Source organism: Oncorhynchus masou, chromosome 5 (assembly GCF_036934945.1).
Source record: "Oncorhynchus masou masou isolate Uvic2021 chromosome 5, UVic_Omas_1.1, whole genome shotgun sequence".
Lineage (NCBI taxonomy): Eukaryota > Metazoa > Chordata > Actinopteri > Salmoniformes > Salmonidae > Oncorhynchus > Oncorhynchus masou.
Genome location: NC_088216.1, coordinates 35,956,835 through 35,984,562, shown reverse-complemented (window position 1 = coordinate 35,984,562; position 27,728 = coordinate 35,956,835). Strand labels below are relative to the sequence as shown.

The 27,728-nt window shown below is 40.7% G+C and overlaps 1 protein-coding gene across 1 annotated transcript in view; it reads left to right on the top strand.

Moving 5' to 3' along the window:
* ptprt (protein tyrosine phosphatase receptor type T) overlaps positions 1-27,728 on the top strand; it is a 440,070-nt gene that overhangs the window by 342,171 nt on the left and 70,171 nt on the right. The window contains exons 14-15 of the mRNA XM_064965460.1: positions 1,091-1,226; positions 24,521-24,675. Of these exons, the coding sequence (XP_064821532.1) occupies positions 1,091-1,226; positions 24,521-24,675 (291 nt within the window). The remainder of the gene's footprint in view (positions 1-1,090; positions 1,227-24,520; positions 24,676-27,728) is intronic.

Below are 27,728 nucleotides of genomic sequence, written 5' to 3'. Positions count from 1 at the left end.
AAGGCTTTTTTTCTGAGCACCCTTCACCAATAAGAGCCATACTTGTATTGATCTTCAACATAGTCAAGATGAATAAGCTACATATACTAATTAGGTCTACAAACATTAATTGATGGTGTTTGGTTGGTAATAAAATATAAATGAATGTGTTTCTATAACACCTCAATGAACCTCATGGAAATAATACCCAGAGTGAAAATATAGCATCTGTAAGAGGTTGAACATAGAAGCAGCACGTTGTTTTACTCTAATGTTTCCAAACAGACAGCAACACTAGGGTGCAATTCCCATAGTCTTTTGTGTTGTTCAAAGCAAGGATTTTCAGTTGTAGTTGATAAGGTAAGAGTACTTTTGTAAGCTGTGGAAGGCGCTGGAGTCGCTAGCAGTACTATTAACTCACTCAACCTATACATTCTCTCCCTCTCTGTGGTTCACTGTATGTCCAAGCTACTTCAGTCACAACCCATGCTAACATTCTCCTGCATGTCCTTCCTAAATCAATGTTTGTTCAACACTAGTGCACTGCATGTCTTCAGTGTGTCATTGTGGTGCAACTTCTGTGTTTGATGCAAAGCCTGTTGAAATGAACAACTCATACGTAACTCAACCACAAGTCCTTTGATGCAAGAGAAACTGACCTTACTCTAACTTGTGTATTTCCAGTCGGTTATTTGCATGTTGATTTTCACCATTCATCTGTCCTGTGTGAGAAGCACCCTTACACAAGTTTACTGAATCTTTATTGAACTTTGTCTTGTTATCATTTGGAGTTTAGCAGGCAGGATATAGCCAACATGTCTGCCAATACCCTTAACAACAACACTATATCTAATCACCATTACCTTTTCACTCAAATAATGTCTCCCTTTCATTACTAATAATGATCCTGACATTTCTTTGCATGACTTTGTGATAGTGTGTGTGTGTGTGTGTGTGTGTGTGTGTGTGTGTGTGTGTGTGTGTGTGTGTGTGTGTGTGTGTGTGTGTGTGTGTGTGTGTGTGTGTGTGTGTGTGTGTGTGTGTGTGGAGGATGGTTGCTCCAGGGTAAACTCCCTCCTCCTCTCTGTGATGTGTCTGTGCCTGTTTATAGGCGCGTCCACCCAGGACTCAGACGCTGTGGAGCCCGAAAAGCAGGTGGACAGCACCGTCAAGATGGCCGGTGTCATCGCGGGCATTCTCATGTTCATCATCATTCTACTGGGAGTGGTTCTCACCTTCAAACGCAGGTAAAGAGCAGTAGAGAAACCCGTAGTGTGTCCCCGATGCAGCAAGTGTAAGCGTAAATATGTCGGACTATATTACTACAGTCGTAACACCATAGTGTGACCCAAATGTCCCATGCACAATATTACTAGATCACTGGGACTAACTCATAAGGAGGTATGTTTTTAGGGGGGCTTTACAGACATACACAGCTTTCTGTGTCTTGTTCACATGCACACTGGCTGACTTCCATCACATCTCTGTTTCCGTCCTGTCTCTTGTTTTCCTAAATCACCCTAATCACATCCCCATGCCATTTTTCTATGCTAGGACCCACAGTTTTTTATTTATTTTTATAATAAATAAAAAAATGGTTCACCTTACCACTCCACACATAGTTACCTCAACTTTGAAGTGACTTAATACTGTACATCATGACCAACCATTTGTCATTGTAGGAGTAGGCTATGCTACTGAGACAAAATGACTTGTATGTCACAATCACAAATATTCTTGGAAATAAACAGGGCAGCAATTTATAATAACTTTCATAAATGAATAAACTATTGATAAGTACTATTTGATCATTTCTTTAATCATTTATAAACATTGCATTTTGAATGGCTTCTTCATGAGTTATTATAAAGTGTTACCATTAAGTTGAGGGAGCACAATTACAACACAGATGTTTTACGTAAACTGTTTAAAAATATATATAATATAGTTAACCTTCTCTTGTTACAATTATGTTCACTTAAAATCCTATTAATGACATATTCCAGAAAAAAAAGCTACTCTGGTTGTCATGCTTTTATTATACAGTCCTATGGTGAATAAGTCACAGAAATCTGTACGTACACAAATCAATAAGAAATCCTAGACTCAACATACAGTTGCACCCATGAGCAATGAGGCTTTACAATTACTTCAAATCAGACAACCTCTGCAGAAATAAGTGGATATGTCAACAACCAAAGATGGCCTCCTAAGCAGGGCATATATGAATTGCAAATCAATATGTAGATGAAACCGTGGGTGTTATGGGGCCATGGGTTAACTAGTATGTATACCAACTATGATAGCTTGACACAACTGTGGGAAGCATGGAAGTCAACATGGGCCAGCATCTCTGTGGAAAGTTTTCAACTCAATATTAGGAATGTGTAGATCGAGGAGAGGGAGAAGTGCTTAGGCTACAATATCCTAAGATGCCTGGCTTTGCTGGATCATCTATATTTCATTCTTGCATCATAGATAGTTAACAATTGCAGCGTTTTACATGGGTTTCAGCCACTGTTTTTTTTGTGGTGAAAACATGCTGGAAGCGAGTATACACTGTCCATTTAATCGTTCAAAGCGGTGTTGCGTGTTTTAGAGCTTTTTGTACTAACATACGAATGAATTGAATGGACAGGCAAAGACTTAATGGTGACTGTTTTCCAGCACGGTAGCTTGAACCTTTAGGGCTCTTACAGCACTGTCAAACGTGCAAGTCCAAGATAAAAATCCTTAAATTAATGGTAAAGTTCCAAAAACAGTAGCATTTTGTACCTGCACTGAGAAGAGGATTATTAAGGTCATGGGGGAGTCTATTTAAATTGTGTTCAGACTAAGAAAACGACTGTTTCTATAACAAGATGGGAGTTGTAGAAATCCACAGTAGTGTTGAGTGGGGGGTTACTAAGCTAGCATATGGAATTGTTTTAAGATGGTCATACCATGGATCATTTAGCTATTTGATTTTGAATTTTAGGACCTCTTTAGGTGTAAAAAATGTTGACCTTTTCTACTATAGCCCATAGAAACGCATTGAATAACACATTAATAAATGGCAAAAAATACATTTAAAAAATTTATCATAAGGAATAAGGTTTTGAAGTGTCTGTCCTATATCTAGGTGATTTAAGAAAGTGTCCAAAAAATATATATATATAAAAAAAAAATTGGACACATATTTAACCCCTTACTTGGCACAAAACAACCTTTATACTTCCATTTGTTTGTATGGGTTACCTTCAGACTAGTCCCCTGACACTTCTGGAGGTCGTAGAGCAAAACAGAGTCTCCCCTTTCCATACAGTGGTCATTCCATAGAGTGGTCGTTCGGACACTACATACGTTTTTGTGAAAATACAGATTTTCGGGATGTTTCATGGTCTGGCAAATACTGCTGTAGCTCGGTCACCTCCCACTGTAGATGCGGAAGGCAGATATAGGTGGATATGGGGGTTTGAGACACAGCCCATGCAAAAATACTTATATCTCAAGCTTAAACTGGCAGATTATTGTTGTATGATGTTACACGGGTGCGTTAATGGACTCTTAAGGATTAACTAACATGACATTTCTTTCCTGGTTATTAAACAGCAATTACTTGAATTCCATGTAGTTTTTTTTTTGTGAGCCCAAATCACAGTTTCTCTAGCAAGAAAACAAATCATTCACGAGAGAAATCAAGCCAAGAAATATGTCGGATGATGGGCCATCTCCATGATGGGAGATACATTTTCATTAAGCAAATATTTAACATAATTCAGCACAGAAACGTGGTAATTAACTACAATGACCATAATCCATTGCAGCTTTTTCCCCTGGCTCCGACAAAGATGAATAGGGGAAACTAGAGGTTTCACTGTTGCCAAAATCTGTCAAAAAAACCCCAATGTGTTTCTATTGGCTTATTTTGGCCCTAAGCTTGTCGCCTTCCTTCCCGGCTTTAGGATAACGACTCCCTTTGTTAGAGCGGAGACATCAGCTTCTCGTCATTATATACAGATCTCTGGAAGTATACACTTTAACGCCTGCTATGTTAGGTTAGATACACACAGACCGTATGGGAGAGGAATGCACTCAACACAATGAAGAGAGGAACATAGACCCTTCATTAAACCCCTCTAGAGCTGATTGACATGTGAAAGCGGAGGACCTGGACAAGAAAATCGTCACAATTGTCTGTCCAACCCAAACTGTATGAGCTATGAACTATAATACTGTATGTCACTGATATTGAAAGGTTAGACTCTCACGAACACAACAGTGTCAGTTGTTTGACTCTACAATATCCACAAGCTTTACGGCACTTGTCTGAACTCTGTCGTGGACATTCTCATTTCGAAGAGGTCTTCTCGCAAAACCAACTGTCCAGACTGCACCGTTGGACCTACAAACTATCACCAATATCACTCACAAACACGAACATGTCGGTTGTTCTGCTCTACAACCACACAAGCTTCAGTGGAGTCATCTGAAAGTGACCCAGTACCAGGCTGTAAAAATTGCAAAAAGTGACCAAACATGGGTCTACATTTTGCAAAAATGTCTCTCAGAACTTTGTTCCTTATTATCATACTTTTGGTTTTGCCATTTATGAATTTGTAGTAAAGGCCCTTTTTTTATACCTCAAAATCCAATGGTTAAATTATACATTTGATGACCGCCTTAAAACAATTCCATATGTTAGCTTAGTAGATATTGCGATCTAAGGGCTTAGACCTACAGGGGAGTATGCCTTTTCTACTTTGAAGAACTAGTTAAATTATTATGCAGACAGCTCTGCAGCGTAGTTAGACAGGCTAGCTAAACAGGATGACTAAAGACAGTACAGTATGGGGCGTACACAGATAACAAAAGATGGGTTGGCTGACTGCTACTGCCTGAGCAGAGATGAGATGAGGACTTTAATTAAGGAATGAAAAATAACAAAGTCATCAAATAAAAACTAAGAAATACACACAACTTCAATATTAAGTTATTTCATCGTAACCCCTTTTTTCTATTGATGTGGACTTGACAGAGACAATGGAATGTTCACCATTTGTGGCTTTGGAATTTCGCTAACCGCTCAAAACTACTCCACATAGCTTCTCAACAGTATTGTAGAGAATTGTAGAAATTGAAAAAAAATTCTCTTGGGGCTTAATGTGTTTTTTTTTCTTTAAAAACATCAGACTAAATGTATTATAAAGTAGAGGTTTATTGTAGTAACAAATCACAGAATACATCCGCACATTGCAGTTTTGTGATGGTATATGCACAGACAACCTTCATGTGCAATCAGTGGTTGAGTGCCAGACCAACACCAGCTAGGCCCAATCCTTCTCTCCATTTGGACAGGTGCACATGTTGTCCCAGTCGGTGTGTTTGTGCACGTGTGGAAGAGCTGGTTCTCCTCCACTTGAAACCAGTGTTGACTTTGGCAGTTTAGACTGAGATGGCTGAAGTGGAGGGAGAGCACTATTTGTACAGCCACTTCAATTGACATTTAACTTAACCAATTAATATTTCAAGCCAAGCCCCCCATGTTAATTATGCATGTAGTTAGAAGATTTGTTTGCTTATGTCACCCACTAATTTGTGAGTGGCCACCTCTGATCCCAAATGGCTGGGCCAGTAAGAGTCCCTGCCAAATTCTAACCATCTTACTATCATGCACATACCCATATACAGTTCAAGTCGAAAGTTTACATACACCTTAGCAAAATACATTTAAAATCAGTTTTTCACAATTCCTGGCATTTAATCCTAGTAAAAATTCCATGTTTTAGGTCAGTTAGGATCACCACTATATTTTAAGAATGTGAAATGTCAGAATAATAGTAGAGAATGATTTATTTCAGCTTTTATTTCTTTCATCACATTCCCAGAGGGTCAGATGTTTACATACACTCAATTAGTATTTGGTAGCATTGCCTTTAAAATGTTTAAATTGGGTCAAATGTTTCAGGTAGCCTTCTACAAGCTTCCCAAAATAAGTCGGGTGAATTTTGGCCCATTCCTCCTGACAGAGCTGGTGTAAATGAGTCAGGTTTGTAGGCCTCCTTGCTCGCACACGCTTTTTAAGTTCTGACCACAGATTTTCTATCATATCAAGGTCAGGGCTTTGTGATGGCCACTCCAATACCTTGACTTTGTTGTCCTTAAGCCATTTTGCCACAACTTTAGAAGTATGCTTGGGGTCATTGTCCATTTGGAAGACCCATTTGTGACCAAGCTTTAACTTCCTGACTGATGTCTTGAGATGTTGTTTCAATATATCCACATAATTGTCCTACCTCATGATGCCATCTATTTTGTGAAGTGCACCAGTCCCTCCTGGAGCAAAGCACCCCCACAACATGATGCTGCCACCCCCGTGCTTCACGGTTGGGAAGGTGTTCTTCAGCTTGCAAGCCTCCCCGTTTTTCTTCCAAGCATAACGATGGTCATTATGACCAAACAGTTCTATTTTTGTTTCATCAGAGCAGAGGACATTTCTCCAAAAAGTACGATCTTAGTCCACATGTGTAGTTGGAAACCGTAGTCTGGCATTTTTATGGCGGTTTTGGAGCAGTGGCTTCTTCCTTGCTGAGCGGCCTTTCAGGTTATGTCGATATAGGACTCCTTTTACTGTGGATAGAGATACTTTTGTACCTGTTTCTTCCAGCATCTTCACAAGGTCCTTTGCTGTTGTTCTGTGATTGATTTGCACATTCCGCACCAAAGTACGTTAATCTCTAGGAGACAGAACGCGTCTCCTTCCTGAGCGGTATGACAGCTGCGTGGTCCCATGCTGTTTATCCTTGTGTACTATTGTTTGTACAGATGAACGTGGTACCTTCAGGCGTTTGGAAATTACTCCCAAGGGTGAACCAGGCCTGTGGAGGTCTACAGTTTTTTTTTCCTGAGGTCTTGGCTGAGTTCTTTTGATTTTTCCATGATGTCAAGCAAAGAGGCACTGAGTTTGAAGGTAGGCCTTGAAATACATCCACAGGTACACCTCCAATAGTGTATGTAAACTTCTGACCCACTGGAATTGTGATATAGTGCATTATTAGTGAAACAATCTCTCTGTGAATAATTGTTGGAAAAATTACTTGTCATTCCCAAAGTAGATGTCTTAATCAACTTTCCAAAACTGTAGTTTGTTAACAAGAAATTTGTGGAGTGGTTGAAAAACTAGTTTTAATGACTCCAACCTAAGTGTATGTAAACCTCCGACTTCAACTGTATCAACATATAAGTTTAGGTGTAATATTCATTATTCAGCTGATTCATCCCAATGAAAGCTTTAGGGTCAATGCAATCATTCTAATCATCTGAACTCCTCTGCATACATTTCCAGTTGAAATAGACTATTTAGCCTTTAGGTGTAATATATATACTTCATCTCTAGACATACGTTATATGTTGGTATAACAAAACGTCTTAATAAATAATCTGTACCAGTTATTGACATGATCAAATCCACCACTGTTGTCCACTTTCTTTCTAATACTAGTCTCACACCCTTCTCTTATCTTCTTCCTCTTTTGGCCTGCGCCCGCTAGAGAGATACACACATGGAGAACTCTGAGTGTGGGGTATTGTATGTTTATTTTTAGCTACGCATCTTGAGATTGTGCCTCACCATTTTTGTTGGGACTCATCTGTGATCAGATACGTCATTCATGTCCAACACATGCACGAAAATTCACGAGGCCATTACTTTTTGATACTCAGACCGTCACTGTCGATTGCACCATTTTGGATTTCTAGCCTTTGTTCTGCATCACTGTGATTGTACAAAATGCCACTCTCAATGTCAGTCTTATTCATTGATTTATTATTGATATTTTTTACCTAGCCTCCTATGCATTGTCAGTTGAATATTAGATACATTATCTGCAATGATCTATAGTGAATTTTATGTCTTGCATTATAAGTACACCTTTCAGTAAGGGTTTTCATTCATATTTTGTTGTTTTGCGTTGCATAACCCCCTGGCGCAACAATGAACTGGCCTTGCAGCTACTGTTGTTACTCTTTACCTGCACTTACCCACCAAGAGGAAGGCTTAACTCTGCTCCACTTTCTATGTCAAACTAGTAAGTTTCACTAATAATGTCACAACCTATTTGGAGTGGTGCACTAATTCGGATTCATTAAGTGTTCACCACAAAAGCACTTTTTTGGTGAGTGGGTTGTAATTCATTACTCTAAACTATGCCTCTTGTATACACACACATATTTATTCACCTGCCTATAGGCATGAGTCTGTGTCTTTGTGGTTCAACCAGAAGCTTGTTATAGTGAGTCTATCATATTATAATCTAAAGCTATGAATTGAATCATGACAAACAAGCAGACTTCACTTTTGGAGATATATTTGCAACGATTACCAAATTAGATTAAGGATGCTATCAAATCAATTGACCTAGTAGTGACATAAATCATTACATTACTACGCAGAATTGCAGGAAAGTAGTTTTCAATGGTAATTATTTCAAGGTTTTGGTATTTTTTTGTATTATTATTACTTTGCTTTTGGTGTGGTGTATTCATGGATCTCAAACTAAAAACAGCAAAAAAAAAAAGAAACGTCCTCTCACTGTCAACTGCTTTTATTTTCAGCAAACTTAACATGTGTAAATATTTGCATGAACATAAGATTCGACAACTGAGACATAATCTGAACAAGTTCCACAGACATGTGACTAACAGAAATGGAATAATGTGTCCCTGAACAAAGGGGGGGGGGTCAAAATCAAAAGTAACAGTCTATATCTGGTGTGGCCACCAGCTGCATTAAGTAGTGCAGTGCATCTCTTCCTCGTGGACTGCACCAGATTTGCCAGTTCTTGCTGAAATAACAGATAAATAAAATAAAATAAATAACCCACTCTTCCACCAAGGCACCTGCTGCAAGTTCCCGGACATTTCTGGAGGGAATGGCCCTAGCCCTCACCCTCTGATCCAACAGGTTAAAGATGTGCTCAATGGGATGGAGATCCGGGCTCTTCGCTGGCCATGGCAGAACACTGACATTCCTGTATTGCAGGAAATCATGCACAGAACAAGCATTATGGCTGGTGGCATTGTCATGCTGGAGGGTCATGTCAGGATGAGCCTGCAGGAAGAGTACCACATGAGGGGGAAGGATGTCTTCTCTATAACGCACGGCGTTGAGATTGCCTGCAATGAAAACGAGCTCAGTCCGATGATGCTGTGACACACCGCCCCAGACCACAACGGACCCTCCACCTCCAAATCGATCCCGCTCCAGAGTACAGACCTTGGTGTAACGCTCATTCCTTCGACGATAAACGCAAATCCGACCATCACCCCCGGTGAGACCAAACTGTGACTTGTCCGTGAAGAGCACTTTTTACCAGTCCTGTCTGGTCCAGCGACAGTGGGTTTGTGCCCATAGTTGACGTTGTTACCGGTGATGTCTGGTGAAGACCTGCCTTACAACAGGCCTACAAGCCCTCAGCCTATTGCAGACAGTCTGAGCACTGATGGGAGGGATTGTGCGTTCCTGGTGTAAGTCAGGCAGTTGTTGCCATCCTGTCCCGCAGGTGTGATGTTCAGATGTACCGATCCTGTGCAGGTGTTGTTACATGTGGTCTGCCACTGCGAGGACAATCAGCTCTCCGTCCCTTCTCCCTGTAGTGCTGTGTTAGGCGTCTCATAGTACGGACATTGCAATATTTTGCCTGGCCACATCTGCAGTCCTCATGCCTCCTTGAAGCATGCCTGAGGCACGTTCACGCAGATGAGCAGGGACCCTGGGTATCTTTCTTTTGGTGTTTTTCAGAATGAGTAGAAAGGCCTCTTTAGTGTCTTAAGTTTTCATAACTGTGACCATCTGACTGTAAGCTGTTAGGGTCTTAATGACCGTTCCACAGGTGAATGTTCATGAATTGTTAAAGGTTCATTGAACAAGCATAGGACACAGTGTTTAAACCCTTTACAATGAAGATCTGTGAAGTTATTAGGATTTTTACAAATTCTTTGAAACACAGGGTCCTGAAAAAGGGACGTTTCTTTTTTTGCTGAGTTTATAACCTAAATGCATTATTACCTTCAACTTGGCCCAATTCCAATTGCCCACCCTGACATACTGTACCAAGCTAGAACGGGCCCTGCGTCTCAACCAATAGCCAATGTAGGCTAAATATCCCAAGCAGTCTACTTGGGCTTTGCGGTGGCCACTCTGGTTTGGAGTCCTCGGCAGAACGGTGTCACCGTAACCAAGTGGTCACATATCGTTTTAGGTTCCACTGTGCAAGAGGGGTCCATGGAGTTTCATGAACATCAAGGCAGACACACGGTGAAGTGAAATGTTTTTTCAACGTTCTGATTCACCAAGGTGGTCAAGCCTCTGACAGGCCTCTGCTGTCGCCTATAGTTCTTCATCATTCTCGCCACCACCAGAGAGAAGACAGGGAAGAAAACACCATTTACCTTCCTCAAGGCTGCTATACATATTTATTTAGTTTGTCATTTTATTGTTTTTGATGGAATTTTAGTGGTAGTTAAATAAAATGTATTTAGAATTTTACCATTGTTTTACCAGATCAGTTTATTCTCAAATTGAAAAAAGTTAGACTGCTGCTCCTCCGAACTCCGGCAGCACTCCACCCCTTGTAATATTTCTCCGTAACAAAATGTATTTTAAATATCCTCACCCACACCGTGTTATGGCTTTCTAGGTGGGAAGGAGAGTCGGACCATAATGCAGCGTGTAGATTGCGATCCATGTTTAATAAACAAACGTAAAACACAAATCAATTACAAACACTACAAAACAAAGAACGTAACGAAAACGGAAACAGCCTATACTGGTGTAAATAAACACAGAACAAGGACATCAGGACACTAAGGATAATCACCCACGAAACACTCAAAGAATATGGCTGCCTAAATATGGTTCCCAATCAGAGACCACGATAAACACCTGCCTCTGATTGAGAACCACTTCAGACAGCCATAGAATTAACTAGAACACCACACTAAGCTACAATCCCAATACAAACACACCACATACAAAAACCCATGCCACACCCTGGCCTGACCAAATAAATGAAGATAAACACAAAATACTTCGACCAGGGCGTGACACACCGACTCCTCTCCAAAACAATGAACTTCAGCCTCGCTTCCTTAGCAGATCCCATCGCCCTACCAATACTCATTTTTTTCCAATTTCAAATCCTCACATTCAATACCACTTTAGTCCAGACAACATACCTTTCAGAACATTAAGACGGTGTAACCAAATACAATTAGTAATTTATTGGTGCCTTGGTGCAAACGTAGGCTGTTAACATTACAGATGCAAGGCCATTCAGTCATGGGCTTAGAACAATCACATTTAAAATGCCGGACAAAGGGATGACTTTGCAAGATATTCGCAGGACAATTTAGCCCCCACACACACACACACACACACACACACACAGAGAGAAATACCACTGCACCCAACAAGCTAATTGAAGCTTTCCTATAGGCTACTACAATGTGTTTTACCTCGCAGCAAATTTGGTGATACAGAAATGACAGACCACGTTTTATGAAAATCTGGGAATATTTAGCAAAGGAAACATTTCTGGTTGGTCTCAGGAAATGTAAAATAATTAGGAAAGCCATATTGTGAGAAGTAGCAGCACATATTTTGAATAAGCAACTAATGCACATGGAGAGCCTCACAGGTTTGCAAAATCACCTTATATGGCTATTTTCTTAAATTTTTAGCTCATCATTTTTTGTAAATAGTTAACTGTCCTCCAAGTTTAGCTGGAATTCGTGGTCATGTCGGAAACTCAAACTCGCTAACCTAGGTCGGAAGAGTCGGATCCCAAGTTTCCCATTTCGGAGGTACCAGAATCAACCAATAGGAAGCGCTACGCAAATTTCCTTTCATTTTAACTCTGCGGTCCCGAATTTCCGACATGATGTAAATGCATCATTAGACCAAAAAGATTTGACAAATATGTTTGACCATATGACATTGGCCTACATCTAGTCTTGCGCTGCGCAGAATATCAGATCTCAACAACGATTGGAGAAGGGTTTAACATCACAAGTACCATATCTTTATGATATACAATGAGTGTACTGGACATCAAGAACACCTTGGTAATATTGAGATGCACCCCACGTTAGGTGGTGGACCGTTCTTGATACACACGGGAAACTGTTGAGCGTGAATAACCCAGCAGCGTTGCAGTTGTTGACGCAAACCTGTGCGACTGGCAACTACTACCATACCCCGTTCAAAGGCACTTAAATCTTTTGTCTTGCCCATTTACCCTCTGAATGGCACACATACACAGTCCATGTCTCAATTGTCTCAAGGCTTAACAATCATTCTTCAACCGGTCTCCTCCCCTGCAGCTACACTGATTTGAAGTGAATTTAACAAGTGACATCAATAAGGGATCATAGTGTTCACCTGGTCAATCTGTCATGGAAAAGCAGGTGTTCATAACGTTTTGTGCACTCAGTGTATATATCGTGACTGCAAAAGAAACAGGTTAGAATGTCTGACTGAAATGCGGGACAAATCTAACTTTTTTTGTAATTAGATGTTTTAATTTGTTGATGAAATGTGGGACTTGATTGGTTGTGGGACAAAGGGCCAAAATGCAGGACTGTCTGGCACAATGTGGTCACCCAACATGGGCGGAGTGAGTTAAGTGTCCATCCAGTCACTGCATGTTTGCATGCGTGCGTGGTATAATTAAATGTTTACAATTCATATGGATGCGTAGCGTGTGCGCGAGTGTGTATGTGCGTCCGATGTGTTTATACAGCAATGGTATTTCTGTGTCATGTTTACATAGTTTAACCTTTTAAAGTTGTTCAGTGCCTTCAGAACGTATTGCTACCCCTTGACTTATTCCACATTTTGTGTTACAGCCTGAATTCAAAATGGATTAAATATATTTTCGCATCCGTCTACACACAATACCCCATATAATGACAAAGTGAAAAGTGTTTTTAGACTTTTTTTGCAAATACAAAAATATCTCATTTACATAAGTATTCACACCCCTGAGTCAATACTTTGTAGATGCACCTTTGGTGGAATGTACAGCACCTTTGGTGGAATGTACAGTTGAAGTCAGAAGTTACATACACCTTAGCCAAATACATTTAAACTCAGTTTTTCACAATTCCTGACATTCAATCATAGTAAAAAATTCCCACAAACACACAAATAAACACACACAAAGACAAAAGATCATGTTCATAGCATTACATACATAGACACTTGAACCAAACCTTTGCAAAGTTTACATTAAAAGACAAGAGGTTGGTTGCTCCTAAATGCTAAGCATTTATGCAGTTCTTCCACTTGTTCCAGTGAGTGGGTACTCCATGACCTTGTGTTTATCCACAGATGCCTATTACTCTGGGGCCATTAGCCAGCCCTTGTTATGGAGTAGCATCCAAAATGGCACCCTATTCCCTATATAGTGCATTACTTTTGACTAAAGCTCTATGGGCTCTGGACTATATAGGGAATGGGCTGCCATTTGAGACGCAGCCTGGGATGAGGTCACATGGTCTTTTTCAATATTTAAAAAATAAATAAACTGATGACACGCTGCATTAACATACAGTTGAAGTCAGAAGTTTACATACACCTTAGCCAAATACATTCAAACTCAGTTTTTCACAATTCCTGACATTTAATCCTAGTAAAATTGCCCTGTCCTAGGTCAGTTAGGATCACCACTTTATTTTAAGAATGTGAAATGTCAGAATAATAGTAGAGAGAATGCTTTATTTCAGCTTTTATTTCTTTCATCACATTTCTTTCACCCAGTAGGTCAGAGGTTTACATACACTCAATTCGTATTTGGTTGCATTGCCTTTAAATTGTTTACCTTGGGACAAACGTTTCGGGTAGCCTTCCACAAGCTTCCCACAATAAGTTGTGTGAATTTAATTTTGGCCCATTCCTCCTGACAGAGCGGGTGTAACTAGTTCAGGTTTGTAGGCCTCCTTGCCTCTTGCACTCACTTTTTCAGTTCTGCCCAGAACGTTTCTAAAGGATTGAGGTCAGGGCTTTGTGTTGGCCACTCCAGTACCTTGACTTTGTAGTCCTTAAGCCATTTTGCTACAACTTTGGAAGTATACTTGGCCATTGTCCTTTTGGAAGACCCATTTGCAACCAAGCTTTAACTTCCTGACTGATGTCTTGAGATGTTGCTTCAATATATCCACATAATTGTCCTACCTCATGATGCCATCTATTTTGTGAAGTACACCAGTCCCTCCTGCAGCAAAGCACTCCCACAACATGTTGCTGCCACCCCCGTGCTTCACGGTTGGGATGGTGTTCTTTGGCTTACAAGACTCCCCCTTTTTCCTCCAAGTATAACGATGGTCATTATGACCAAACAGTTCTATTTTTGTTTCATCAGACCAGAGGACATTTCTCTAACAAGTATGATCTTTGTCCCCATGTGCAGTTGCAAACTGTAGTCTGACATTTTTATGGCGGTTTTGTAGCAGTGGCTTCCTTTCAGGTTATGTTGATATAGGACTCGTTTTACTGTGGATATAGATACTTTTGTAATTGTTTCCAACAGCTTCTTCACAAGGTTCTTTGCTGCTTCCGGGGTTTATTTGCACTTTTCGCACCAAGGCTGTGTGGTCCCATGGTGTTTATACTTGTGTACTATTGTTTGTACAGATGAACGTGGTACCTTCAGATGTTTGGAAATTGCTCCCAAGGATGAACCAAACTTGTGTGGAGGTCTACAATTTTTTTCTGAGGTCTTGGCTGATTTCTTTTGATTTTCCCATGATGTCAAGCAAAGAGGCACTGAGTTTGAAGGTAGGCCTTGAAATGCATCCACAGGTACACCTCCAATTGACTCAAATGATGTCAATTAGCCAATCAGAAGCTTCTAAAGCCATGACATCATTTTCTGGAATTTTCCAAGCTATTTAAAGGCACAGTCAACTTAGTGAATCTAACCTTCTGACCCACTGGAATTGTGATACAGTGCATTATAAGTGAAATAATCTGTCTGTAAACAATTGTTGGAAAAATGACTTGCATTGTGCACAAAGTAGATGTCCTAACCAACTTGCCAAAACTGTAGTTTGTTAACAAGAAATTTGTGGAATGGTTGAGAAACCAGTTTTAATGACTCCAACCTAAGTGGATGTAAACTTCCGACTTCAACTGTAAATCTTCTCCCAAGTCTAAGGTTGTTTGCAGTCTGAAGCAGGTTCTCAGATTTACTTTCCAACAGGACAAAGACCGGAAGGCTCTTACACCCAAATTTATATTATAATTTTCACAATTTCAGTGTTGTTTCCAGCTCCATAGAGTGAACACAGAACAATTCTGTTATGTTTTTGACTGCCCTGCCTTTTTTTGCATGAACATAGAGTACTCGTCAGCAGTTTGGACACCTACTCATTTAAGGGATTTTCTTTATTTTAAATATATTCTACATTGTAGAATACTAGTGAAGACATAATAAAATGAAATAACATGGAATCATGTGGTAACCAAAAAAGTGTTAAACGATTAAAAATAAAATGTAGATTCAAAGTAGCCACACTTTGCCTTGATGACAGCTTTGGGTTCGATTAAAAAAAGTGTTAAACGATTAAAAATAAAATGTAGATTCAAAGTAGCCACACTTTGCCTTGATGGCAGCTTTGGGTTCGATTACAGGCTCAAAATGGCCAGAAACAAAGTACTTCCTTCTGAAACTTGTCAGTCTATTAATGTTCTGAGAAATGAAAGCTATTCCATGTGAGAAATTGCCAAGAAACTGAAGATATCATACAACACTGTGTACTACTCCCTTCACAGAACAGCGCAAACAGGCCCTAACCAGAATAGAAGGAGTGGGAGGCCCCAGTGCACAACTTAGCAAGGAGACAAGTACATTAGTGTCTAGTTTGAGAAACAGAAGCCTCACAAGGCCTCAACTGGCAGCTTCATTAAATAGTACCCGCAAAACACCCGTCTCAACGTCAACAGTGAAGAGGCGACACCGGGATGCTGTATGCCTCTGTATGCCTATGTAGATATTCCATAGAAAATCAGCCGTTTCCAGCTACAATGGTCATTTACAACATTAACAATGTCTACGCTGTATTTCTGATCAATTTGATGTTATTTTCAAAAACAAGGACAGTTCTAAGTGACCGCAAACTTATTAACAGGACTGTCAAACAGAGGAAAGGATTGGAGGCTAATTTTCCATTGAATCAAATACTATATCTGACTGCAGTACATACAGATCTATTATGTTGATTATATCTTTTAAGACCTTGGATATCGACAGGTCTTAACCACCATTGGGTTTTCCCCAGTGATAGGGGCAATTGTCAAAATTCCATGGCCAAGTCAACTGTAATCAGTTCTATATTTGGTTTGATGTTGCATGAAGGTGATTTGGCCATTTAAAAATTGCCCCTATCACTTCCATTGATTGTTAGCTACCGGTGACTAAAGTTAGCTGAAGTTTGTGCCTGTTTAAAGAAAACTACTTTTTCGTTTGAGGAACCATCTAACATCAAGTTGTAAAATCCTGAACTTCCCCTTAAAAAAAAATACACATCATTGTTTGTGTAGTAAGTGGGTATCAAATTGTATTTAAAAAAAGACTATGCTAAACACATTGCTACTTATTATGAACAGACTAGTTTTGTGCTGAATGCTGTAGGTATTTGTCACACATTTACTCCTTTGATATATCTGATGTCAACACGTTTGGGAGCTACAAACCTTTAAAAGAAACAACAGATACCATCTGCTTTTCAGTCTCATCTCTGCTTGCTAACTCCTCACTGCTCGCTGCATGTCATTTGTGATTGTTCTACCTCTCAAAAGAACCCTTCCTCGAGAAATCCAACAGAATGCATGCACACACACGCAAGCCTCCTCTAATTTCAACACTCGGGTTTGATTTAGTTCCTAAAGCAGTCAAAGTGTCAACAGTAGCATCGCTTTCTCTTTCCATCTCACTAAACAGAATGGCTGAACAGTATGTCATTAAAACATACCCCCTTCCTCTTACTCCCACTCCTCCTCCCATCCCTACTCTCCTATTTTTGTTTTCCCAGCCACCCACTGTCTGTTCAGACAATTCCATCTCTCAAGGAGTTTCAATTTTATTGGGAGCCAGATGTGTTATTTCTTCTTTAAATGCGGGTGAATTATGTGTATTTTCTTCTTTGATGAAATGGCTGCAGGAGTTTGAGTAGCGTACTGTTGGTTATATGTGCAACTGTATCGGAGCACCCAAATGTCCAGCCTTTACTATAGACTGGTGGACGATAGGCACATGCAGAGCTTAATGGGAAGGTTGGTTTTACTAGAACTAGACTGTTGACAGACAGGCAGACCCAAAAAACTGAGGCCAGCAGCAAATCAATGTCTTTAACCCGTTCTTGACATTTTTCTCCATCAGCTCTCCTTGATGCGGGTGCTAAAGAACTAACTAATGTAATCTGTTTGTCCTTTTTTGGGTGCTCAATTTTGTCCCACTGGTCTACCTTCATGTTTCAGAAGAAATGCATATTCCTACTCTTATTACCTGTAAGTAGCATTAAGGAAAGAGCCTTTCCCAATTTTGATATTTCTCTTTTTTATTATCATTTGTTTCTCATGTTCTTATATTACTAAACCACTGAGTCTATTTTATTTCCCCCTCTTAGCCCTATAGACATACACTTGTTCAGTTACTGTTTATGGAACAAAATTGAATACAACAGACTCTACAACTAGAGTTAGTGTTAATGTTTAGATCTAGGGCCTTTTTCATGGCCAGTTCTTCAATACTATGTTTTTTTTTCCCTCAATCGGAAATGCCATGGTGGACAAAGCATCTCAGCACCTACAAAAAGAACATCTTCAGCCATGTATAATGTTTTGTAACTTGTCCTTTGTAGGCATTTTTGTGATGGGGAGTCAATAACAAGCTGTGCGTGTATATTATACTAAGCATCAGCCCAGGACATCAGCCCATGGTCAAATAGTGTTTCTATGGAGACCTTTCATTTTTTGCTTCATGCTGCAAAGATATTGCACATCTTGTTTGCCATTATTATTACTGCTGCTAGTTGAAAATAGTTTCCCAATTTCTCAAGGTTTTATGTAGTTTATATCTGCATGGTGCAAAGACCACTTTCCTGTCTTTAGCGAAAATGCTTAACTGCAGTAGACATATCAATGTTCAGTTCCTAACATAGCAAAACAGTAATCATGAAAACTTAACTGCCAGAAATCTTTAACCCTCAAAGAAATTACTACTTTACGCTTAATATATGGAATTAAATTGATGGCTATTGCAATGCAGGCTACATTTCAAAACGTATGAATTGTTTAATTTGCTTATTGCCGAGTGTGCAGAAGCATGGATCTGGGATGTTTCAGGCATTTAAAGGGTTTTGGAAAACACAGTTCTGCAGCTGTATCTATTTTTTCCTTGAAGCTCTTGAAATGTTGATGCATTGATGCATCCATTCCCAGCAGCCATCGCCTGGAGCCTGGAGCAGCCGTTACTCTTGAGCAGCAGTCTTGCAGGTTGAGTAGGAGGCCCACAGGCTATTAAAGGCCACAACACTGAGACACTCTTCTCGGACATGTAGTTGAATCAACATTTTCCTATTCACATGATTAATATTGTTAACAATATCAATATAGTCAAACCTTTCTCTAATTTGAGCCTTCTCTTTGGGGTCCTTACAATAGTGTTTCACAGAATAAAATATACTAGCCTCAATCTTTGCATGACTCTTAATTTTGTAAGCAAGTCTTTGCTTGAAAAACAGCCCTAAAAACGATTTGCATCACCCATTCCGAGGTTTCAGTCTTACTTTCCAATGCCATGAGAAGTTACAAAACAAGAAACCTGATTACTTAATTCACACACTAACTCTTTCTAAAAGGCATTCCTTCAGACCTCTATTTATCCCTTTCGTGTGTGTGTGTGTGTGTGTGTGTGTGTGTGTGTGTGTGTGTGTGTGTGTGTGTGTGTGTGTGTGTGTGTGTGTGTGTGTGTGTGTGTGTGTGTGTGTGTGTGTGTGTGTGTGTGTGTGTGTGTGTGTGTGTGTGTGTGTGTGTGTGCGCGCAAGTGACTGAGTGAGTGTTGCATGTTAACCATGCTGTGAAGACCCATCCGCATCACCCATCCTGCTAAAGCGCATGCTGACTTACTCACCTCACCCACACGGCTGGCCACTTACTCACTGTCTCTCAAAGGAGTTTTGTAATGAACATTTGCAAAACTTAGCTGGATATGCTTCTCGGTGAGCATACTTCATGTCCTGCACATGCATTATAAGACGAATGTAATATAACTGCTTTCCTGTAATCGAATTGACTATTAGAGTTTTACATTATAATTTGTATGATGTGACGGATGTCAGAAGCAGATGAGATCTGATATTCTTGTATGACCAATGATATAACACATTTGTAATTTATTTTGTTTCATAAGGATCTTGTTTAGCCCAATGACTAATCTTCCAAGAGTCCTTTAAGAAATGTAAAAAAACAAACATTTTTTTTAAACATACAGAAATTAGAAAAACAACAAAAGCAAAGTAAAAGCATAAAAACACAAAGAACCACATTCCTATTATCTGTACATATTACGCCTTCCCCTCCCCCACCCACATACATAATGTGCACATATGAATTTAAGTACAACATACAGTAACATATTGAGAGCTTGGGACTACAATAAGCTCGTAGAACCACTCTCGTCGTTCAAGACATTTTATGAATTAGTCTCTTAAGACAACTATTTGGCACGTTTTTTTTAACCTTTTGGCAAGGAGTTCCAGGACTCCACTGCCCTGAAACTAAAAGCTCTTTTGCCCATCTCTAATTTGAGTTTTGATGGGTTGCATGTTTCATCACAATATTGTTTTGAATGTTCGTTTTGGACTGATTTCAGACTGAGTATTCTACTCAATGCATCGCCAAGTGCATTACAGTAGCTTGGAAATACAATGACATTCAAAAGAAGGCTAACAGTTAGTAGGAAAAGTTTTGGCATCATTTTGATGTCACCAGATTGACTTTAGATGCAGCATAACGCTAGCTAGCTAAGATTGAGGGGAGGCCACCGGATTTTAGCTAGCTAATGTTAGCATAGCTAGCTATTTTTTGACGAACTTTGCTAGCTAATAACATTGTCATCTGTCTAAAGTAAATTTGACAACATGATAATGCTGGCAAAGTTGTTTCCTACTAAATATTTGACTACTTTAGCAATGCAATCATATTTCCAGGCAATTTAATTTAGACTAAACAGTAGTTAGCCTCTGTCCAGAATGACTGGGCTTATCACCACTTTCGGGCACCGCCGATAGAGGGCGGCTTGAGAACGTTCATAACAATGGCATGACGCAAGTGATGGAGGTGCAACCTATAAATAGCAAAGCCAGTACCATAAAGCACAATATGATATGCAGGCCATCCTCAGTGGGGTAACCTTACTTTTAATGAAGTGTTGGTTTGACATGAATTAAATATGAATTATCTTTACTCCATTGCCACTTACCAATATGCAAGGAATTTGTCATTTAAATCAGTCTATTATAGGAATGAATATCCAATAGGCTGAACAATTGAGAGAACTCTTGTAATTAGGAGATATCGCTGACCTTTCGATGGCAGGAAGGGAAGTGAGAGGAATCTGAGCACTGATTTGTTATGATAAAAGACAGACAGACATGATAGGGAGGCCTCCTGGCCTCTTAAGCTATATATCATTACATTATCGAAGGTTCTTTATTTGATGGAAGCCTAGATTTGGGAATTGGAGTTAGTGTAGTTAAATGCACATCACTTGTTTTAAGAAGTGCTGGGCCGAAGACAACTTACAGAGTAGGGCCCGCACACATGACAAAGTAGGGCCCGCACACATGACAGGTTGCCATTGTACATGAATAACAATTAGTTCTGAATTGACATACCTGTATAAATTAAGGTAAATAATAACTCCACTACATACATTTTATTGAGCTAGTTAAATATTTAAAGATTGGATGCTCGCCTAATAAAATGTGGTGGAGCAATCATGTTTAGAGACAACAGAAGGCCACATAGACAGTGTAGAGAGGGAGAGAAGTCAGACCCATAGCAAAAGGGATGAAATGATATGCTGCACACTAGAGAACTGTCACACCCTGACCTTAGAGATCCCTGTTTATTCTCTATATTTTGGTTATGTCAAGGTGTGATTAGGGTGGGTACTCTAGTTTTTGTATATCTATGTTTTCATTTTTCTTTGTTGGCCTAGTATGGTTCCCAATTAGAGGCAACTGTCTATCGTTGTCTCTGATTGGGGATCATACTTAGGCAACCCTTTTTCCCACCTTCTGTTGTGGGATTTTGTCTTTGTTTGTTTGCATGTATTTTGCATGACAAAGCTTTTCTTTCGTTGTATTGTTTATTGTTTTTTTGCTGGTTCACATTTTAATAAAATATGATGAACCCAAATCACGCTGCGCCTTGGTCTACCCTTAACGACGAACGTTACAGAAGATCCCACCACCAACGGACGAAGCCACGTGGTCAGGAGGACTGGATCAGGGAGGAAATCCTGGAGGGAGCAGGACCCTGGACAAGTACCGGGGAGTATAGCCGTCCGAAGGAGCAGATGGAGCCAATGAAAGCGAAACGGCGACGATACGAGGAGTTAAATTAACAAAGCAAGCACAAGGCAGCCCCCCCAAAGAAATTGGGGGGCACACGGGGAGATTGGCAGAGTCAAGGTTCAGACCTGAGCCAACTCCCCGTGCTTACCGTGGGGAGTGAGTGACCAGTCAAGCACCGTGTTATCCGGTTCTGTGCACCATGCCTTCAGTGCGCATCCACAGCCCGGTGAGCTCTGTGCAAGCTTCCCGCAGTTGCCGTGCTAGAGTGGGCATTCAGCCAGGAAGGATTGTGCCGGCTCAGCGCTCCTGGCCTCTGGTGCGTCTCTTCGGTCCAGGATATCCTGCGCCAGCTCTACGCACGGTATCCCCAGTTCACCAGCACAACCCAGTGCGGCCTGTGCCAGCTCCACGCACTTGCCGTGCTGCAGGGTGTATTCAGCCAGGATGCGTTGTGCCAGCTCTACGCTCCAGACCTCCAGTGCGCCTCCACGGCCCAGCATATCCTGCGACAGCTCTATGCACTATGCCTGCATTGCACCTTCATAGCTCCGTGCGTCCCGTGCCAGCTCTCCACGCTCACCGAGCTAAAGTGGGTATCCAGCCAGGACGTGTTGTGGCAGCTCCCAGCACCAGGCTTCCACTATGTCTCCTCAGTCCGGTGAGACCTGTTCCAGCTCCACGTACGAAGCCTCCAGTGATGATTCATGGTCCAAAGCCTCCAGTGATGATCCGTGGCATAAAGCCAGTGATAATCCATGGCCCGGAGCCTGCAGTGACGATCCATGGCAAGGAGCCTGCTGCAACGGTCCCCAGTCCCGGAGCCTCCGGCGACGGTCCCCAGTCCCGGAGCCTGCTGCAATGGTCCCCAGTCCCGGAGCCTCCGGCGACGGTCCCCAGTCCCGGAGCCTCCGGCAGTGGTTCCCAGTTCAGAGCCTCTGGCAATGATCCGGGATCCGGTTCCTCCGGGAACGATTCACGGTCCGGAGTCTCCGGCAACGAGTTCCCTGTTTATTCTCTATATTTTGGTTAGGTCAGAGTGTGATTAGGGTGGGTACTCTAGTTTTTGTATATCTATGTTTTCTTTTTATTTGTTGGCCTAGTATGGTTCCCAATTAGAGGCAGCTGTCTATCGTTGTCTCTGATTGGGGATCATACTTGGGCTGCCCTTTTTCCCACCTTCTGTTGTGGGATTTTGTCTTTGTTTGTTTGCATGTATTTTGCACGACGAAGCTTTTCGTTTGTTGTATTTTCGTTTGTTGTGGGTTTTTTTGCTGGTTCACATTTTAATAAAATATGATGAACCCAAATCACGCTGCGCCTTGGTCTACCCTTAACGACGAACGTTACAAGAACAGGGCATACTGTGTTAAAGATGATATGTGGCTTTCTCTCTTTTTCTCTCCCTCACTACATCACACCTTCTTTTCCCTTTCTAGTTCACTCCCAATATCTCCCTCTATCTGTCAGCCTGTTAGAGTACATTTCTTCTTTCTGCCTCCATCATTCACTCCTTTTCGTTAATACTAGAGCCCCATGTCCTCATCTCTGCAACTCTTCTTTTTTTCTTCCACACCACTACCATTCCTCCTATGCCCACTTTCAAAGTAAGAATAGCACTATAGCCACCAATCAATGCTTGAAATGTGAAGCACAGCTGTACAAGTACATTGTAAATTGGAGGAAAGGTCTGCCTGAAATAATGATGGCAAAATGATTACATAAAAAAAAATTCAGAGGGCTCTTTCCGTGACAGCAAAGTAAAAACACATCACATGTCCACCACTAACTCACACACCCACTTTCTTCACACACATACAAACACAGACACACAAACACGCTCGCTCGCTCGCACACACAAACAGACAGCAATATCAGAAACAGCTCCTTATTGCCACAATTTTAAGACCTGGAAACGTAATTGGAAAAAAGTGGAGGTGTCTACAGATCTGACCCTTCTGTTATTGCTTCTTGACTGAGGTTTCGCCGATGCAGCATTTGCCTCTGTCCTCAACCCCAGCTGCCTCTGTCCTCAACCCCAGAAGCAAAGGACTGCATTTGTTTGCAAATGGAAACCGTGTACTGACTACCACACCTCCATATTCCACAAGGCCTGCCTTCTTTTTAAAGACAGCTCATAAATTACAGCATTTTCTTAACTAATTCTGTTGAATACGTTTACCTACAAGAGCTAAAGCATCAAATTTAGTCCTTCCAACTGATTTTCAAGGAATATTTTTCCGTGCAACGCTACAGTATAGTCATCAACAGGCCTTACACAGACCTACACCTTTACAATAACGGAAGCTTTGACTAAGTGTTCAACTTCTGAAGCCTACTGCAGTTATTAGTCAGTCAGAAATTCTAGAGTGAGGTCGTTATAGAGGTTACATTCTGTAGTCTCAAACTGTTCTTTGAAATGGACTGACTTACAGTGAAGTATTTGTTAGAATACCGTTCAAGCTCAAGTAAAATGGTAAGCTACTGTTGCTTTCTACACATTCAGAACTGTCAAATTAAGTTCCTGATTTGCTTTGTTCCACATGGCAAACTTCTGACTTTGAAATCCACACGTTTCTTTATAATATCATTGAGACATCCAAAAAATTAATCTACCATCAGTCACTATGACTACAAGGTTTTTATTCCCCAATCACAGTCCATAAATATTTATTTCACCACATGGAATAAATCACTGCATATTATTGAACAGAAAGCATTCTCTTTTGCCTGAAAGGCACCAAATTAGCCCAAATTATTTAGTTACAAAATACTAGATACTGAACAATGTGGAACATGGCCACTCTTCACTTTTTACTCCTTTACCTTTTATGGTATAGTACAAGTCTGTTGTATGATGTGTGATGTGTGTACAACTGCACCATTGTCTCTGAGTGACACTGTTTGTTTTGGGTGGCGGCTGAAGGAAACTGGCCAAAAAACAGAAGGAGACAGCCAGCAGCAGCAGCACCCAGAGGGAGATGGGACTGGTGAGCACGGCTGATAAGAGTACCACCAAAGTCAGCACTCTGCACAAGGACGACCCCTTCTCCACCAGCAGCCAGGACATCAACGGTTTCAGTGAGTCAAATAGGACCTATTACCAAGATTGCAAAATTCCCGAAACATTCCCAAAGTTCCCCAGAGGTTTTTCAAAAATCCCAGTTCTGGGAATCCTGGGAATTTTGCAACCCTTCCTACTAGTCTGTACCAATTCCTGTCAGTCCTAGCTTGTTTTTCTCTCCTCTCACTTCCCTGTTTTCGACTTAATCTCTTGATACCCCCTGTTCCACTCCTATTTCTCTAATTTAACAAAACGCTGTTTCCTTTGCCTGGAGTTTAATTCTCACTTAATCTCACAATTTGTGTGCTGTTCTGTTTTCTTTCATAGTTATTTCCTTTAAAGGAGAAGTTTACCAAAAATCCAGAAACTTCCAAGTGATTCCATACATTGAAAGTAGTTCAAGTGGAGTTTTTCTCCTCTCCCCCGCTCGCACTGTAGTGCTGTACTGAAACAGCTACAAAAACAGGTCACGTGACTGGCATTGCTGGATCCAGGCATCGCTCTGATCCGTTGCCAGTGAATTCATGAATCAGAAATGAGATTTTATTGAAAGCGTGCAGCTGTATTTCAGATTCAAGTTTGGAATAAATTAAAAAACAGTGAATAAGGGCATAAACTGCCGTTTCTACGTAGCAGGGATTTCCCCGAGAGCGCTGCTGCTGTGGCTGTCGGTTACGTAAAATAATGAGCTAAAATAATCGGAAATGTTTTATGTCGAAAAGTAAGCATTTCTTGAGTTAAGGATCGGACCCATTTTTCCATTTTCAGTCTCCTTTGTGTGCTTATTTGGTCCCCACATGATGATTAGCTAGGCAGCAGTTGGTAGCCTTCTGTCATTCTCACTGCCATTGCACAATACTGGTCGACCATATTTATTTACAGTGCCACATATGGAGCAATATTTCAGCCAATAACCATAGTGCGCTTACAAATAACAATATCTGAAAATACAACATTAGGGGCGGGATTGCAAACACTTCAATTCAGTGTAATATGAATCGACCAACATATTATAGCACTGTATACAAGGTTCTTAGGCACCCATCTAGTAAAAGCCGTAAAGACCACGAGTGGATACCAATTGCTCTTTTGCAAAATGATTCCATCTTATTCCAAATCAAGTTACTGTAGCATCTCCACTGAATATACTTTTCAATAAGACACTTCAGAGAAAGGCGAGTGGCATTTTGGCCATTTCTTCTGAGCTGTAAGTGGGGTCCAGCCTGCTGTGTGGCAGCAGTAATTAGGAAGGCCCTCTCAGAAGCTTTTTCTGGGGAAAATGTCACACTTTATTTTTTGAAAGTTCGGGTCAGCTGGAGAACAAATGTCTCAACTAATATATACAGTAATTGCCTTCACTACACTGTCCATACTTCAGCTCTGCATCTAACCCAACTAAGAAAATTCCCTAATAGTGATTCAAACTTTAGAAGAAAGGGAGAATGTGCCATGCACGTTATCTAGGTGGCGATTCTGTGAGAAAACAAGTCTGTATTTTTGTGTGGAAATTATCCAACCATTATGTAGAAATGATGTTAAAAATAATAATAATTTACATTTATTAATCTGACTCCCAATATTATGTGAATAAATGCAACAGCTCTGTACATCACCTCTCAGTATGACTATATTGAACATGTGTCTAACTTGCACTGTTATGCAATTATTATAAAACTAGATAGAACCAGCTAATCTTGGCTACCGATGTTCTCAAATCAAATCAAATTTTATTTGTCACATACACATGGTTAGCAGATGTTTAATGCCAGTGTAGCGAAATGCTTGTGCTTCTAGTTCCAACAATGCAGTAATAACCAACAAGTAATCCAACTAACAATTCCAAAACTACTGTCTTATACACAGTGTAAGGGGATAAAGAATATGTACATAAAGATATATGAATGAGTGATGGTAGAGAGCAGCATAGGCAAGATACAGTAGATGGTATCGAGTACAGTATATACATATGAGATGAGTATGTAAACAAAGTGGCATAGTTAAAGTGGCTAGTGATACATGTATTACATAAAGATGCAGTAGATGATATAGAGTACAGTATATACGTATACATATGAGATGAATAATGTAGGGTAGGTAAACATTATATTAGGTAGCATTGTTTAAAGTGGCTAGTGATATATTTTACATAATTTCCCATCAATTCCCATTATTAAAGTGGTTGGAGTTGAGTCAGTGTGTTGGCAGCAGCCTTGAGATAGAAGCTGTTTTTCAGTCTCTCGGTCCCAGCTTTGATGCACCTGAACTGTCCTCGCCTTCTGGATGATAGCGGGGTGAACAGGCAGTGGCTCGGGTGGTTGTTGTCCTTAATGATCTTTATGGCCTTCCTGTAACATCGGGTGGTGTAGGTGTCCTGGAGGGCAGGTAGTTTGCCCCCGGTGATGCGTTGTGCAGACCTCACTACCCTCTGGAGAGCCTTACGGTTGTGGGCGGAGCAGTTGCCGTACCAGGCGGTGATACAGCCCGCCAGGATGCTCTCGATTGTGCATCTGTAGGAGTTTGTGAGTGCTTTTGGTGACAAGCCGAATTTCTTCAGCCTCCTGAGGTTGAAGAGGCGCTGCTGCGCCTTCTTCACAATGCTGTCTGTGTGGGTGGACCAATTCAGTTTGTCTGTGATGTGTATGCCGAGGAACTTAAAACTTACTACCCTCTCCACTACTGTTCCATTGATGTGGATAGGGGGGTGTTCCCTCTGCTGTTTCCTGAAGTCCACAATCATCTCCTTAGTTTTGTTGACGTTGAGTGTGAGGTTATTTTCCTGACACCACACTCCGAGGGCCCTCACCTAATCTTGGCGACCGATGTTCTAGCATTTATTTGAGGCAAGCAGATCAGAGTTGTCAAGGTGGTACCCAAGCATGTGTAGTATATAACAACTGCCAATAGACCTACTCAATTATTAATGTGTAGTCAATCAAAGATTTACTCTGTATATCGAGGAATGCATTTATTTCAATTCGACTAATATAATTTATGAGTCATGAAAGAATTAACACTCAATTACTGTGTACATGAAATACATGATACATTACAGAGTAAATGACTATCAACA